The sequence below is a fragment of the Hordeum vulgare genome, chromosome 1H (genome assembly GCF_904849725.1).
Source record: "Hordeum vulgare subsp. vulgare chromosome 1H, MorexV3_pseudomolecules_assembly, whole genome shotgun sequence".
Taxonomy (NCBI): domain Eukaryota; kingdom Viridiplantae; phylum Streptophyta; class Magnoliopsida; order Poales; family Poaceae; genus Hordeum; species Hordeum vulgare.
In genome coordinates, this window is record NC_058518.1 from 12,270,566 (window position 1) to 12,289,286 (window position 18,721).

The following is an 18,721-nucleotide window of genomic DNA, read 5'->3' on the forward strand; positions in this document are numbered from 1 at the left end:
TTGGTGCATATTTTAAAGTATGAAGAGAATGAAGCTAAAAACAATATCCCATCCATTGAACGAAGCATCATAGATCGCATGTATAGATGGACCTTCATTGCTTCAAAAGATGGACCTTCAAGACATGCTTATTTCTGATTTTTAAAATATACTTTTGTGACCATTATAATACAATTTGTGTGTGAACATGAATTTTATGCGGAGACATGTTTATGGACCGCGTGTTACACACGTTCTCATTTAGTTGGGAATCACACACGTTTAAATGGCTCGGTGAAAAAACTCATTAAATAAAAATCAGATTCAAAATAGATGTTTTTACTATAGATTATGATACGTGTGTTGGATCCCAAATATGTCACACTTTAAAAAAATATTTTGTAGCCATCTGAATTTTTTGATAAAAATATTTTACTATGATGCCATGCGAACTCATTTTATTTAAGACGTGCGTTGCACGTGCATGATTACTAGTCCTATTAAATGATGAAATATTCTCCATGGTTACGGTGCAATCATAAGCAAGGGACATCCGCTAAGAAACAACCTTATACCCTAAGATCCTACTCTAGGATGTGACCGACTCCACCGTCATAACGTTATAGCTGGAAAGTCTCGTTTCGGACAAATCGGAGGAAATATTTTTAAGAATTAGGGTATACATGTGTTTTGGGTGTTCCTAGGGGTTACCTTCACACAATCAAGCAAAAAGTTTCACTTTGCTGCCCCTTTCTGACGCCAGAATCTTTGTAAGAGCTAGGGCATTTTGTCTTTTGAAACAATTAATTAAAAAGTGCAAAATTAATTATGCAACTTCCTATCAAAATTATACTATATTGTTATGCATTTCGTTTATTTTCCAATTGGTTATTCATTTTACAATGGAGTAATGGCCACTGAGGAGCGGGACAAAGCTGTTCTTGGTTTCAAGGGATGGTAAGGGTGGGGCTTCACCCAGCAATAATTGATCTATGGCCAAGCCAAGTTTACTAGAGATGCAAGGTAACTAGTATGAGCTCTAGTAAAATTTTGATATCAAGGGGAATTGTAAAAGGCATTAAAAGAGGGTTTTTACCAAATCACGAGAAGGTGTTTGATGCTGTTTTGGGAAAGTAAAAGGGTTCTTCTTGTCTTGAGATTTAACAGGATCAAAGGGTAGATGGAAATGAGGTTGATCGCCCATTTTGGGATTATATGATGAAAGTTGCCAATGTAAACTTTCTAAACCCTAGAAATGGGCAGGAATAGATTTTCCTAGATCTGGTTATGCAAATCTATTCCCCTAATGCACCATTTGGTGTGGTGGCATTACTTCAGGAATAGAGTGTGTCCAAAATGTTTGCAACCAATTGAGGAAACTTGACAATGCAAAATTTCTTAATTCTAGCTAGAAATCAACATAAATGGGTTTGGGAGGATTTGGACAAGTGGATCTATTCTCCATGATGCACCACTTGGTGTGGACACATTATTAGGTGATTAGAACATGTCCACAATGTTTGAGAATAATTGGAGAAACTTGGCAATGTAAACTTGTCCAAGTTTCGACCTGGACACAGATGGTTTTGGAGTATGTTTGTGAATCATATTAATTTGGATTGAGACGAAACTTGGCAAGGTCATCATATATATCATGTGTGACTTACTAGAATTTTCTTGGAATTATTTAAGAATATTTCTTATAGAAATATTTTAAATACTTCAAATGAACAGAAATGGTTTTGGAGGGATTTGTACAATATTTTGTAACATACTGATAAAGAACTATTTAAAATATCCTAGAAATTCTCAAATTGAACAAACTAATAGAACACACTAGTATTAAACAATAAGAAAAATAATCATTCAAAAATCTATTTTCAAATTAAAGTTATTCACAAACGAGTGATTCACACAAATTTCAAACAATTCAAATTTAAACTATTCAAATTTGAAAACCAATGGCACTAACAGAAAGTTTATAATTTTTATGACCTAAGGCAAAAAGATTCACTCAAAAACACTAAACATTCTAAATGTTATTCAAAATCTAAAAACAAAAATTGTTATGTTTAAAAAAAGAAGAAAACAAATAAAGAAAGAAATAAAACCAAAGGTCCACCTCCCCACACGGAATTTGGATCTTCGATAAGGAGGACCTTTAGTCCCGAGTGGTGATACCAGCAGGGACTAAAGAGTATTTAGTCCCGGTTGGTATCACCAACTGGGACTAAAGGTCTCCCCCTATATAAGCGCGTGTTCTTGCGGTGCCCGTTACCACCCGGGAGAACATGGCACTTCAACGCCACCAGGCTGCTGAAATCCTCTCCGACGCCGTCGCCGATCCACTCGTAGCCATCGGTGATTGCCGTCTCTCAGCTCCCTGCTTGTTGCTGCACTGTCGCCGCGCCTGCACCACCTCGCCCGCGTCTACCCCCACGCCGCCTCCAGACCCTCCGCTGCCCGATCACCTCCGTCGACCGAGCCTCTTCATCGGTCGCCTCGCCTCCGCCACCCGAGCCTCTTCATCGGCCGCCTCGCCTCCGCCACCCGAGCCCATCCGTCGGCTGCCTCGCCCCACCGCCCAGACTGCGCTCCGCCCAGGCCCTGCCGGTGAGAACCCACTGGCCAGCCCCTTCGAGCATTTTTTCTTTTTTCTCGCAATATATGATGATTCAATTTGCAATATGTTTATATGTATGATGAATATATGATGATATGCATGTTCTATGATGTTGTTAAAAGTTGTATGATAATATGTTGTTTATACTAATAATTAATTAATTTGCAATATGTTGTTTATATGTATGATGATAAATTAATTAGCAATATGCATGACCATAAATTAATTTGCAATATGTATGATAAGCATATGTATGATGATAAATAAATTTGCAATATGGTGTCCCCGACGATCGCCGGTGAGGAGTACCCGACGATCGCTGGTGATGAGTCCCCGACGATCGCCGATGAGGATCGAATCCCCGACAATCACCGGTGAGGATCGAGTCTCCGACGATCGTCAGAGGAGTCTCCGACGATCGCCGGTGAGGAGTCCCCGATGATCGCTGGGGAGGAGTCCCCGACAATCGTCGGCAAGGAGTCCCCGATGATCACCGGTGAGGATTCCCCGACAATCGCCGACAAGGAGTCCCGGATGATCACCGGTGAGGACTCCCCGACGATCGCTAGTGAGGAGTCCCAGACAACCACCGCAAAGCGCCATGTCCGGGATGATGCCTGACCTAGGAATTTGTTTTCATAGGAATTTGTTCTCGCATAGGTTATTAAATATGAGTAGCATAATAAAATGAAAATTATCGCATATGAATTTGTTTTCATAGGAATTTGTTCTCGACGACGATGGCCAGCCCGCATCCTCGTCGTGGACTCGGGGTCGTCGACCCGTTTGAGAGGCGCCATGTCCATGACTGGGCTCCGTCGGGCTGGCATTGGGAGGTGCTACCTTTCGGAGCATGCAACTTGGTGAGGAACCGGGGTCTCATCGTTGACCCAGAGCTTCTATGATGGCGGTCGAGTGGGCCACTATCGGTGCAGACGGAGCCGGTCCCCCGAGGAGCTGGTACGTCGCCGTGTCAGGGAGGAGGACGAGCAGGTCCGTTGCTACATGGTTTTGTTGGACGTCACGTTCTCAAATACCCCGCAGTTTCTTCAGGAATCTCACTCGAGCTATGATCCTGTGATGGTACCTTCTCTTTAGGTGTTCACTGCCGCGTAGTACTACAACAACTCTTTGTTTGGTGATCAGTTTGATTGGGCGATATGTACTAGTGATATTATGTGATATTATTGTTGCATTAACTGGATTATTCGAGATATATTAGTGATACTGTATATTGTTGCATTAAATGAATTATTCGAGATGCATAAGTAAATTTTAATCCTCCGCACCATCGTCCCTAGCCTCTCAGAGTGAACCTCGCCTGCGGCAAACTATACTATGATTCAGTTTTTGATTATTTAGTGCATTGTAATTTAAAATGCTAAATCGTTCTATCTTTCTTTTGGATTAGTTAAGCCATGGACGATAGCGGTATATACCATGGAGATGACTTGTTCGACATCATACGCTCCTCCCTATACCAAGAGAATGACGACATGACATCTCAGAACTTCTAAACGAATCCGTTGATGGACTTGAGCAAGAACCAATAGACGTATAAAATGATGGCGAAGAAAATGTTAGATAATTAACAATGTGTGGCAAGGTATATATATATTAAGCCTGGTGATCATTAGTTGTATTAATTGATTTGTGCATATATATCGACAAATCTTTCTTCTTTTAGCCCTCCGAATCGAGCCAATCTTCTAGAAGGATACGAGGCCGGGCCAGAAAGTTGGGCGATGACATAAAGTTAAACATCAATGAAGTCGCCGAAGATGGCGAGCCGATTGATCCTTATGAGAATGCCCGTAAATTTATAAATCAATGCATAGTTATTGTTAGGGACCAAATACCAATTATCATTCGAGAATGGAATCGGCAAAAGGTAGATCGAGGAGTTAGTTACATTGACCAAAGATCGAAAGATTTGCTTTGGGATACCGTCATGTCACATTTCAACCTACCACAGGGTCTCACAGATAGCCAATGGTTGAAAGTCAAGAAATGAGATCTTAAGAAGATGGCCACACAATTTCAGGCATGGAAGAAAAGATTATACAACAACTGCATCAGGGATAAAAAGAAGACTCCACAATTCACTCGAGCACTAGAGAAGATAAAAGATCACTCACACGAGTTTGTGGAGTATAAGGAATCGGATGAAGCTCTGAAAGGTGAAGAAAAAAAAAAGGAAATTGATGAGAAAAAGGAGTATCACCATGTTTTGGGGACAGATGGCTACAAGAGAGCCCTGCCTAAGTGGAAATCACCTGAGGCCAAGATGGTTGCAGAAGGGGTCACTCCAGCTACACAAAAAATTGGCCCGACAGGTCCAAGAATTGGTTTTATGCACATGGGGGAAATTTGGACCCATCAACATGGCATATTATTACAAAGGAAAATCTTAAAACAACCTCAGACACTAATTTAAGCCAGTAAAAGATGCTCGAAATGAGGTGTTCCATCCCGAGAGAAAGAACGATGAGCTTACATGCACCCTGGGGAATCCTGAGCACGGAGGACGAACATGAGGCAAAGGCATTGTTTCGTGGGTTCATGGGGTAACCGGAGTGGAATGACACTTATAGAAACCATCAGAGGAAAAAGAAGCAGGATGCAGACCGTATGCACCAGGTAGAAATAAATAACAAGGAGTTATACCGCATAGTAAGACGGCAGCAGGAGCAACTCGACACAATTAGCCAGCAAAAGGCGGCATGAGCAAGCAGATCCATCATTAGATGTGATATGTCTCCGTCGTATCTATATTTTTTTTATTGTTTTATGCCAATGTTCTACAACTTTCATATACTTTTGGCAACATTTTATATTAATATTGGGACTAACTTACTTATCTAGTGCCTAGTGCGAGTTCCTGTTTGTTGCATGTTTTTGTTTAGCAGAATATCCATATCAAACAATGTCCAAACGCGATAAAAATTTACGGAGAATTATTTTGTAATATATGTGATTTTTGGGAGTTGGAATCAACGTAAACAGAGGACCACAACCTCCACTAGATACCAGGACGCGGCCCATACCCCTGGCGCAGGGTGGTGGTTAGTGGACATCATGTAAGTTGGTTGCAGCTCTACTTACGACACAAGAAAGATAATTTCTAGAAAACATTCCTGTAAAAATTTCAGACCGATCGGAGTTATGGATTTCCAAAAATTTAAGAAACGGTGAAGGGCCAGAAAAGAGAACGCGAAAGAGAAGAGAACAGGAGAGGGAGATTCAATCTCGGAGGGGCTCCTGCCCCTTCGCCGCTATGGAGGCCATGGACCAGAGGGTGAACTCTCCTCCCATCTTGGGGGGGGGGAGACCAAGGAATAAGAAGGAGGGAGTTCTCTCTCCCTCTCTCCCGGCAGCGCCGGAGTGCCGCCGGGGCAAGGAGCATGACATCGATCTACATCAACAATCTTGCCACCGGCAACACCAACTCTCTCCCCCTCTATGCAGCGGTGTAACACCTCTTTTCCCGCTATAACTCTCTACTTAAACATGGTTCTCAACACTATATACTATTTCCCAATGATATGGCTATTCTATAATGTTTGAGTAGATCCATTTTGTCCTATGGACTAATTGGTAAAATTGCTATGATTGGTTTAATTTGCTTGTGGATATGTTGTTGTTCTTTGGTGCCCATCATATGAGCGTGCGTGTGGATCACATCATGGGGTTAGTTGTATGTTGATAGGACTATGCATTGGAGGGCAAGAGTGACAAAATATTTCTTCCTAACATAGAAATTGATGCATAGATGATTAAAGGGGGACCAATATATATCTTAATGCTATGGTTGGGTTTTGCCTTAATGAACATTAGTAGTTGCGTATGATTGCTAATTGTTCCAATCAAAAGTGCATAGAATTTCATGTAAGGGATGACATGCTAGAAGTGTTCTCTCCTACATTAAAACTTGCTATCGGTCTAGTAATGTAGTCAATTTCCTAGGGACAAATCCTTCTCTCGTGTTACAAAAAGCTTGCTACTACACTACTATATTTATTATCTTGCAATTTATTTCTAGTTTTATTCTCGCAAATTACTTCTAGTTTTATTCTTGTTTTAGGTAAAGCAAATGTTAAGTGTGCGTAGAGTTGTATCGGTGCTCGATAGAACTTGAGGGAATATTTGTTCCACCTTTAGCTCCTCGTTGGTTTTGCCACTCTTATTTATCGAAAAGGGCTACAAACGATCCCCTATACTTGTGAGTTATCTAGATCTTTTTCTGGCGCCGTTGCCGGGAAGCAATAGCGTGGGGTGAATATTTCCGTGTGTGCTTGTTTGCTTTATCACTAAGTAGTTTTTATTTTGTTCGTGTTTTCTTTCTTTAGTTACGGGTAAAAAACACAAAATACCAAAAAAAGTTGTACCTACCGAAACAATGTTTGAAGAACCACCCAAAATCTAACATACTACTGAAGCATTTTTCTTGGATCATCTTCGATCCCTATGTGCTCATGCTGAAACCCCAACTAGTTTAGTTGAGGGCAAGCCATTAGATGAGCATGCTTATTATGTGCGACACCGCTTATCTCAAAAAGGAAAACTTTCATGGCATCATATTAATACTTTGCATTGCTATGCTTGGAATTTATGTGAAATATATGATTTTACTTGTTGTTCTGAAGACCCTAAGAAACACCTTCCCTACTTTTGTGAGTTTACTGATAATGGAATCTTATGTTCTTATGCTAAAGGTGTTTATAGTTATTATGATGTTGAACAAATTAAAGAATTTTTTGCTTTTAAGGGTGCTTGTGGAATTGCTTCTTTGATTGAAAAGTATGATGCTACACTTTACAAATCTGATTTTTTTTCCATACTTAAATATTGCTATGAAAATTATGCTTCTAATGCTTATGTTACACTATATATTGAGGAATCCTTTTCTGTCCAAGAAGAGATTAATATTTTGTAGGAGTCCGTCAAAGAAGAAATTTATGAAATGGTGAGCTCATTGGATGAAAAAGATGACGAGGAGAGTGAAGAACAAAAGGAGGAAGAGCGGATTAGCCACCCGTGCCCACCTTCTAATGAGAGTAACTCTTTAAGTCATACATTGTTTAATTTCCCTTCATGCTTACCAAAGGATGAATGCTATGATAACTGCTATGATTCCGTTGATTCTTTTGAAATATCCCTTTTTGATGAAATTGATGCTTGCTATGCTTGTGGCCAAGATGCCAATATGAATTATGATTGTGAAGATGAACTTGCTATAGTTCCTTATGTTAAAAATGATGTTGTTCTATTGTACACACACATGATAGTCCTATTATATTTTTGAATTCTTCCAACAACACTATTTCGGAGAAGTTTGCTCTTATTAAGGATTATATTGACGGGTTGCGTTTTACCATTGCACATGATGATTTTGATGGATATAATATGCATGTGCCTGCTGCTCCTACTTGCAATTATTATGAGAGAGGAACTACATCTCCATCTCTTTATGTTTCCAACACGATAAAATTGCAAGAAACTACTTATGTTATGTATTGGCCTTTACTTGATGTGATAGCCGAACATTTCTTGCTGGAGCCCTCTCCTTTAAAACCACATGACGTCAGCCTCACATTTTCCATGATGCCCTCTCTCTCTTTCACATCATAAACTTCATGGAACATCTAGAAAAATAAAACAACTTGGCATGTTGCCTTGAATTGGTCAATCAAGGCCATGACAAAGAATTACGTTCATTTCAAGTATGTCGAGTAAGAATGTGCTCTCAGACGAAGCCTTCTGGTCTATCCAGCCATCCTCCATTGAACATGGTTTAGCTTTGGACATTCTTGAAAATGACACCAACTTTTTCAAGCAGGTGAAAATGCCCATGGTAGGTACCCATGCCAGGTTTGAATGATTTCCGAAATCATATGAAAAGTGCGACACGCTCGACTATTTATCGATCTTTTTTTTACCGAGAAGATTCCGGAATGCAAAATTTATCGAAAACCAAAACAATTTGGCATGGTGCCTTGAATTGGCCGTACAAAAGCATGTATGAGAAATTGGGGCCATTTTAGGGATGTCAAAAAAAAACGAGCTCCCGGCGGAACCTGCCCGAACACCCTCCGTTTAATATGGTGTTTTTTGGAGATTCATGAAATGATCTCAACTTTTGCTAGCATGGTGGGCATGCCCCTGATCGGCATCCATGCAAAGTTTGAATAAAAAGACTATATAAATCATAATTTAAGCATGTACATAAAACTGTTATTTCATTTTATTTTTGTATTTCTGCACGCGACAATGGACTGGCCAGTCGGGAGGCCTCCCGTGAAAGAAGTATTTAATTCATGAACGTTTGTTTGTTAAATTCATGAACTTTTATTCAAATTATTGAACCTTTTCACTTTTGTGAACATTTTTGTCGAATTCGTGAACTTCTTTTCAAATCGACGAACGTTTTTCAATCACCAGATTTCGCCCCCTCCTTGGAGCGCTAGGGATGGGCAAAAAGAAGGGCGAATCCAAGACTGAAAAAACAATATCAGTTTTCTGTCAGAATAGATTCCGAAAGCAGAACAATATCAGTTGGATTCAAATTCCTGTATGTACTAGCTAGGAGTACTTACTATATATATTGTACTAACGTACGTAGTACGCCTATTTATATACACAAGGGAATATACTAAGAGCACGCGCTTAGGCACGAAAACCATTGAGTCCCGGCCACAGCGACAGACATCGATCGATCGTCGTCGCCAACTCATCATGGGCAGCGAATCGTCGTGGTCGTCGTCTTCTTCTCCTGAGCAGATGATCGACGGGGCAGTCAAGGCTTTCATGTGCCTCCCCGGATGCAGGGATCAGTTCGAAGCCGTGCTGGACGCGTTCCAGGAGGTCGACGGATCTACGGAGAAGCAAGCGGCGTGCTTCGAGGCGGGGGAGGCGCTGCGAAAGTGCATGCTTGCTAGCGCCGCCGCGTACGAGTCCTACATCCGCGACGCCGACAAAAAGACATCGAGCCAAGCATAGCCCCTATATTTACATCTTAATTAGCAGCAAAAGTGATCTACCGAGCCTTCTTAGATTCGACAAAGAAAAGCTCTATTATGCATGTCTTACGTCGATTAATTATTAAGTACTAGTGTGTTTACATTTAGCACGTTTTTTATGTCTTCACTTGGAAGGATATTTGATTCTTTATGAATTTTTGATTTTGCTAACCTCATGTACCATGGGTCAGGTTATTTGTTTCTTTTATGTGTGAGAGAGTTATGTTTTAGTGACCGACTATATGTCAGGCAGGCGTCGATTTTTTCTTTTTTTTACCAGTCACTTTCTTTAGGCACTATCGGATTTTCATCCAACGGCTGTAGACAATGCACTGTTTATCTTCTTCCTCCCTTCCTTCGATGTTCCTCTATGCCTCCACCACTAAAATAGGTAATGTGGCACTGACTTTCTTCTTCTACGGTGATGTTGGAACAAAGGAAGAGGTGACTGATGCCTGAAAAAATTAGGTACCCGATAAATCCCAAAACCGTATTTTTATGTATGCACTTTTCTTGTAAGTTACATACACTTTGTAAACGCTTTTGGCCTGCAATATCTCATGCGGCGCCCCAGTAAGCAGGTTTTTAGTATGGCGCGCCGGCTAACCACCCTTTTCAAGCAGACCCTTGTCTCGTCTTAACAAGGATAGGAAATCCTCAAAAACGAGACAAAAAATGAAACACAAGGCAAAAACACACACACTATTTAGAGCATCGTCGACCATGACCGATAAGCAGCCAAACTCATGGACGACGACACCAAGAAGATAGCGACGCCATGCATCGCCGTTGTCATGTCACCAACACCCAAATGCATCACCAGCACCTGCGCAGAGACACCTGCAGAAGATCTCCGCCGACCCATGCGGACCCAATGGGTGCAGCCGATCTATCGCTATGCGCTTGTCCGGACGAGAGAAAGGAGCAAGGTTCCCTAGGGAACTGCACTGCCGCTGCCCTCACTCGAGCTCGCCCGGTATTTGACGACTGCGGCGAAACGAGGTGAATGCAATGCTCTATTGTTTTCTTCTTCTCAAGACAGCAGGAAACCTCCTCCACGCCCTGGGCCTTTTAGCACCCAATTGTGGAGATAGAGGGCTGACAGGAGCCAGGCCCCCATGATTTCAAATATGTGCTTGTTTTACGGTATTAATATGTTCCTAAATACTAAAAAATCCAGCTGCACTATTTGACTGAAACGAACGCAGGAGTGTGCAGCAAGGATTTACTACATGAATGCGATAATGTCATTTCACTTTATTCCGTTTCATTTTTCTTAAAATACTATAACTTTTGAACCGAGCGTCAAAACGGTGATACTTTTCATGGTTGTGTTTCTTACGCCGAGCTCCCTAAAACTAGATCCCATATGTATAGATTTTGATCGGCAACCTTGGATGATATTTGAGGCAACTTTAGTGCTATATGAAAGCAGCTCTCGTGTTGTGGTTGTCCATTAAGGGACATAAGTTACATACAATGTCGAAAACTTTTAATCAAATATCTATCATGATTCCAAATTTTAAAACTATGTGGGGATGGATCGTACGACAACCTTTTTTTCTAGGATAGTTTGCCGCCTATGCTACCGAGCACGCATGTTTTGACTAATCAGGTCACGGGTGTTAACTAGTTACGAAAATAAGGACATATCACAAGATGCATAGGGGTAATGAAAAAATTTATGGGGGGCGGTTCAAATAGTTGCCCACAAGCTTACACAAGTTGTTCAAATTTTACACGATTTGCTCGCAAAAATCATCAAAATCGCTAAATATAATGATGAAAAATACACATGAGTTGCTTTTTAAATGTACTGGAGTTGCACAAAAACGCACTAAAACTTGCTAACTTTTTTTGTGATACTCGAGTGCAGTTATGACAACTATTTACAATTAGCAGGCAACTGAACATCAACCGTAGGCAATTGATCATCAGTTGTAGGCAACTGAGTATCAAAATTCAGCAATTTCACGGTATTTGTAGGCAACTAAGCATCAACCATACACAACTAATCAACATTCATAGGAAACTAGGCATCAATGTTTAGCAATTTCATAGTATTTGTAGGAAATTAAGCATCAACCGCATTCAATTACTTGTACGTCGCACTAAATGCGTCTTATGTTTTGTGTGATTTTCCCATTTTTACAAAAATCAACCAAATAGGTAGTCCAACTAGGCTAAAAAATGAGTTGCTTTTTTATAACACTAAAGTTGCATCAGTATCATCAAAAGTTGCCCAAAAAAGTTTGTCAAAAACTATCCATATGGGATCTATCTTTAAAGAACTCGTCGCAAGAAAGTCAGCCGTGAAAACGGATCTCAATTCCGATTCGAATCAAAAGTTATGACTTTTATTTTTTTTTAAATGCTAATAAATGCACGTGGTTTTTTTGTTGTTGTTCGCAATTGCGTCCGCTACCGCGAGCGGGCGTCGCTGAGCTCGGTAGCCACGTCCTAATATCTTTTGACTTTTAGAGAAAAATGCACATGCTAGTGTAATTTGGCATTTGGCCTTCGTCATTGAAATTTCAAGCTATTTGGCACATCTGAAAATATGGTATTATTTCAGTGACAAAAATGCTGTAAAAATTCCAAAATTCTTTGTAATTTTATAATTTTTTTCAAAATTGAAAACAAAAGTTTAAATTACCAAACATATCTATAAAGAAGTAGAAGCAAAAATCCAGAAAATAAAAATACAGAAAAAGGAAAATTCAAAACGGAACATTCTCAAAATATAGTAAATTTGTTCCCGTCGCAAGCTCCGAGAAAATTGCCGACTTAGACGCTCCCGTATCATATTGCCAAAGTTTGCCTACCACCTAACAGGGCCGCACCACCACCCTGATGGTCTAGCACAACAAAATCATCGTCTATCGTTGTCCCCGAAAACCGGAGACTCTAGGTGACCAAACAAGCCAATAGAAGAGGAGAGAAGCCAAGCCATATAGGAGACGACATTGCCGCCCTGGAATCAACCGGTGGAAGCAGCGCCGGTGGAGGCCCATGTGCACGAGGTCAACCCACCGATGGAAGCAGCGCCGGTGGAGGCCCATGTGCACGAGGTCAACCCACCGATGGAAGCGGCGCCGGTGGAGGCCCATGTGCATGAGGTCAACCCACCGCGCAGCGCGGCCACCCATCGGTTGGTGGCATGCATTGTGCCGAGGTGGCCGCAGGAAGGCACTTGCCAGAGCTCCGCATCCTCGAGGACAGGCCATAGTTTGACATCTTCTACTCTCTATCTTTGAGTTTGAATTTCTGATGTTTAGCTGTTGAGTCAATCGGTGTAAGCGTGTTGCATTGTTGAAGATATAGAAGTTGGTGTTAGAAGGGGTGACGCGAGTGGGTAGTAGTAACTGGAGACATAGTGCTACGATGGGATCAAACACATCAAAAAGAAGCATTACTTGATATCAAAACCCTAGATGGTTGTTGACTTGTCTAGTTTGTAGATGTGACATGTGGGTCTGCTGGCGTTTTTTTTTTGCCATTATGCTCTATGAGTATGATTTGCCAAAAATCAGAGTGAATGGGTAGGTACAAGCATATATATATATATATATATATATATATATATATATATATATATATATATATATATATATATATATATATATATATATAAGTATTTTTTAGTCCAGGTTGATGTCTAAAACCGGTACTGAGGACTGACCTTTAGTCCCGGTTCCAGACACGAATCGTCGGACCCTTTAGTCCCGGTTGGTGGATGGAACCCAGACTAAAGGTCCCACACGAACCAGGATTGGTGCCCGCCGAGTCCGGACCGGCGTCCTGGTCGTTCGAAGTCGATCAGGACTGATGCACGCATTAGTCCCGGTTCGTAAGTCGATCAGGACTGTTGCTCTGATCTGACAAAGAACAAATCTATGTTTACTACTAGTGTGTACACATCATCCGCCGTGCCTCTCGTGAAAGCTAACTTATACCTTTCAGGAAAGAAAAAAAAATAGAAAACACATTTTTTTTCGTTTCTGAGAAGCATGATCGTGCCTCTCGTACAAACAAATCCACGAAACAAAACCGTACATCTCATAAAAAGGAAGTTTTTTTCTTTTCTGAATGGCAGGCCGAGGCTCTCACAAGAGCAAATCCGCGCCTCTCAGGAAAGCAAAATTACACCTCTTGTAAAAAAAAAAACACGAAAAAAACGTTATTTCCGTTTCAGGGAGTGATCGAGTGATAGTTGGGGGTCTTCCTAACAAACACTGGTCAACTAGTTGCTCCTGCTTGCTCCAGGCTAATGCACAGCCGAGGGACAAGTTATTTTCCTTTGCTTAGTATATGGCGATGGCCCAAATTAACCTGGTTCGTTCGGCTTCCGAGCGACGGACGACTTCAGAACGAAACTGGTGACGGACAAGAATACTAGTTCGAGTCGAACTCATCATCATCTGGATATCAAAGTACGTACGTGCGTTCATCCATCCATAAATACAAGAGAAAGGAGCACACACCTAGCTACGAAAACCATCTGAGTCCACGGTTTTTTCGCCCTAGCTACATCTTCTCGTAGTTAGACCGCCTATCATCGTCACCGTCCTCATGGAGAGCGAATCCCCGTCGTCCTCGTCAGCGGATCCTCACCCGTCGGCGCAACCCTATGCCGTCGTCGACATGGCTATCAAGTGTTTGAACCAAGGCGCATGCCGAGACAAGATCGAGGCGTTGGCTGCCGCGTGCGTGGGGCAAGAACCACCACCGGACGCCGACGCCGACGAGGCCCGCGCCAGCGCGCGGGAGGCGCTGGTGAAGTGCATAATGGACGTCGTGGCAGCCGCTGCCCGTGAAACGGCGGAGCAGGAGGGAAAGTCGAGCTGATTGTGATCGACGCCGGTTCTCTCATTACTCATTAGCTAATTGGCGCTATATACAACCTAGTTTCTTCATGGATGTTTTGGATAGCTTAATGATGTGGAGTTTTTATGATGTAGAGTCGTAACTTATTTTAGATCCGTGCTATTTGGTTTTGAGAGGGTTGTCTTGTGTACGCACATCATGTGCGCAGCTTTGTAATGCTTTCATCATTAGTTAATTCAGCCCTATATATACAATAATGCTACACCCACGTAGAGCTACGTGAGTTTATGTGCTGATTAGGATCGACGCTGACCTGGCCGCGCATACCGTCTGGAGCGAGAAACAGAAATAATTGCGGGCATAAAAATTATTTGTGGTGAAAAAACAAACGCAACCCCCAGGCGATAGATGTCAAGCACAGATCGGCCCGACGGCCGCGCGACGCGGCGAGTAACCTGCCGCTAATTACGCAAGGGGAAAACAGAAAGGCACAGACAGATCCGTTTTCCCAGATTTTAAGATCGCCGCCTTCAACTTTTGATCATCGGTACTGCTAAACGAAATTTCCACGCGTTCCCGATCACAGTGCTTGCATCGTTGGTGGCCTGCGTGGTGTGCCTGGCCTAGCTGACGACGGGGAGGATACAAGGTTCAGTCTGCTGCTACTGCTGTTGTTCGCTGTATTCTGTATTCTGCGTTTAAGTCAGGAGTATTGTTCATGGTTAAATATATGTGTTGTTATTGTTTGACCATTGGTGTTAGATAGACACTACTAGTAATGCTAAGGTCGTGGTGGTAATCTAGTACCCTTGCTGATTTTCATAGCTGCTCATGTGTACGTATCCTGAATTCCTGATGCTTGTTGAGCTGGTGATGGGTGCTTCTACTTCTCGAATCCAATCTTTAATGGAGATTCCTCCCAGGATTGATGACGAGATCTGCTAATTTTGTGATTAGTTTGACCATTCGTGTATGCAGATGCTGGTAATGCTACGGTCGTGGTGGTAATCTAGTATTCCGGTTGCACGCTGGTGGGCAGTTCGTGCAGGAGTTAAAAATCCCTGCGAGGTCGCTTGATCCGAATACGATACACTGCTTTCGTCAAATATGTGTACTGTTATCGATTTAATCGTCTTGTTATGTTCAGCATGAAGGTCACAAGTTCATGGTTAACATGCCAACATTTAGGTCACTCTGTTACAAATTTAGTTTTGATTTCGTAGAAGAGTGACTTTTTTTCATGATCATAGCAATGGATGATGGAATAGTTGGTGTTCAAGAATCAAGTGACATGTATATTTCAAGTGATGACGACGGCATTAAGCAACAAAATCAAAGCAACATGGAAATTGAACATGACCATATTGAAGATCAACCAGATTCGTTACTTGGAGACCCTGAATTGGGGATGACCTTCGATACTGAGAATGAGGTGCGAGAGTACTATATCAAATATGCTAAAGCAAAAGGCTTTGGTGTGACGAGAAGAATCTCACATAGTGATGATAATGGACAAGTAAAGTACCTTACACTTTGTTGCTCTCGGTATGGTAAGACTCAATCGAACTCAAGAAATATGTTGAAGCCAAACCCAACAGCCGGGATAGGATGTGAAGCTAAAATTTATGTTACACGTGGTCCTGATGGGAAGCTTCATCTTTCAAAGGCGATTTTGGATCACAATCATGCATTGAGTCCACATAAATCTCGGTTATTTAGATGCAATAAGAAGTTAAATTTCCATGTCAAGCGCAGGCTTGAGCTGAATGACCGCGCCGGAATAAGAGTAAACAAGAATTTCAATTCTTTTGTTGTGGCAGCAGATGGTCATGAGAACCTAACTTTTGGTGAGAAAACTTGTCGCAATTTTCTAGAGATAACAAGAAGGTTAAAACTTGGTAGTGGTGATGCTGAAGCGGTTCGTGACTATTTTATCAAAATGCAATCCGACAATCCAAACTTTTTTAGTGTCATGGATGTTGATGATGAATCCCGACTTCGGAATGCTTTTTGGGCTGATGCAAGAAGCAGAGCAGTGTATGAATCTTTTCATGATGTCATTACTTTTGACACAACATACTTGGTGAACAAATATGATATGCCTTTTGCTTGTTTTGTCGGAGTGAATCATCATGGCCAATCAGTGTTGCTAGGGTGTGCTTTATTATCAAATGAAGATACTCCAACATTTGTCTGGTTATTTGAAGCATGGCTTACTTGTATGTCAAATCGCCATCCAAAAGCTATTATAACTGATCAAGCAAAAGCAATTCAGAATGGTGTGGAAGAAGTTTTCCCTGAATCTCAATATAGATGGTGCTTGTGGCACATAATGAAAAAGATACCCGAGAAGTTAGGTGGATATGATGAATATGATCACATCAAGGTTGTTGTTGGCAGGGCGGTTTACAATTCATTAACAATTACAGAGTTTGAAGTTGCTTGGATGCATATGGTTGAGAAGTATAGTCTTGATGATAATGAATGGCTTAAAGGGCTTTATGAGCATCGGAACCGTTGGGTTCCAGCTTTTGTGAAAGATGCCTTCTGGGCAGGTATGTCTACTACACAACGTAGTGAGAGTATGAATGCCTTCTTTGATGGATATGTTAACGCAAAAACTACATTGAAGCATTTTGTTAGCCAATATGAGAATGGTCTCCGTGATAAAGTTGAGAAGGAGAATATTGCTGATTTTAATTCCATCAATTCAACCATACCTTGCATCACACGCTTTGCCATCGAGAAGCAATTTCAATCAGCCTATACAAATGCAAAGTTCAAAGAATTTCAAGAAGAGCTAACAGACATTATGTATTGTGATCGGAAGTTCATAGAAAAGGAAGGGGCAATAGAAACATATGAAATAACTGAGGATGTGTTAATTGATGAGGAAAAAGGATGGAGAAAAGATATTGTGTACCATGTTTATTTCAACGAGGAAGAGTTCGAAGTTAAGTGTTCATGTCGTCGCTTCGAGTTCAGGGGTATACTCTGTAGGCATGTATTATGTGTGCTCACTCACATGAAAATCAAGGAGGTTCCTCCACAATACATTGTTGATCGGTGGAAAAAGAATGTGAAAAGAAAGCATAATTTTATCAGATGCACATATGGTGGCATGGAAGACACGCCTGTTGCAAAACGTTTTGATAGATTGTGCAATTCTTTCTACCCAGTTGCTGAGCTAGGCGGCATGTCAGATAATTCATGCAATTCTTTGATTGAAAAACTTCACACCCTCAAAGTTGAGTACTCTAGCAGCTCAAATTCTGAAAATGATAAGGAACAGGTTGGTACACAGGAAGATGCACCTTCTAGTGCGAAGGCAACAAGTAAAACTATACTAAGTCCAATAGCTGTTAGATGTGCTGGACGTCCTCCTTCATTGAGGAAAGAATCAAAGGTTGATAAGCTTATTCGTCAAGCAAACGAAAAGAAGAAGAAAGCTGAACAAAGAGACAAGAAAAAAGCTGAACAAGAGAAGAAGAAAGCTGAACAAAAGAAAATGAAAAAAGAAGAACAGGAGAAGAAGAAAGCTGAACAAAAGGTATTGTAGCCTATATTACGTGTGATCACAAACTACTTTTTTCTTCTTGTAAAAACTCACTAATGTTGCACTTATTTCAGGCTCACTCCATGAATTTAAACAAGAAAAGGTCCAATAATAAAAGGAAACAATCAGACGCTAATATTCTAGAACAAGATCTTATGGAACATGCGGTATTTGATTCTTGTTCTCCGTTCTACAATAATACTATTTTTTATAGCTAATAGATCTGCAATCTGAAACAGAGTCAGGAAGCAATTTATTTGGATGACATAGCTTGTAGTAGCACAGTTCAGGTATTTTATTTTGTCAAATTTTGATTTGCAGTAAAAACTTGGTAATCCATTAATATAATGACTTTATTTGGCACAGGGATCATTTGACTTTGGCATAGCGACTGGCAACATAAATCCAACCCCAGCAGCTGCAATACCATATGAAGGTTCATCATCAATGGTTATGCCTCCAATTCTAGGAGAATATACAAGTATGATGTTTCAGGTTCAGCAAGCATCGACTGTACTGTCCAGTCCTGCAGAATTACGCTTCAATGGAATTGGAGGGCTCAACAATACGACGGATCAGATTTAGACATGATTTATGTAATTTGAAGATGTTTGATGCAGTATTTTTCTATGCACTTGGCAACTTTAATGTAATATTTGATGGAGTATATGTTTTGTCATCTTGTTTTCCCTAATGTACTACAAAATTATTTATAGG

At 41.1% G+C, this 18,721-nt stretch overlaps 1 protein-coding gene across 1 annotated transcript; it reads left to right on the forward strand.

Moving 5' to 3' along the window:
- Nucleotides 1-15,856: 15,856 nt before the first annotated feature.
- On the forward strand, nt 15,857-18,589 carry LOC123395332 (protein FAR1-RELATED SEQUENCE 4-like). Its single transcript, XM_045090321.1, has 4 exons — nt 15,857-16,648; nt 17,381-17,740; nt 18,079-18,171; nt 18,371-18,589. The coding sequence occupies exons 1-4, from the start codon at nt 15,857-15,859 to the stop codon at nt 18,587-18,589; spliced, it is 1,464 nt and encodes a 487-aa protein (XP_044946256.1).
- Nucleotides 18,590-18,721: the final 132 nt, after the last annotated feature.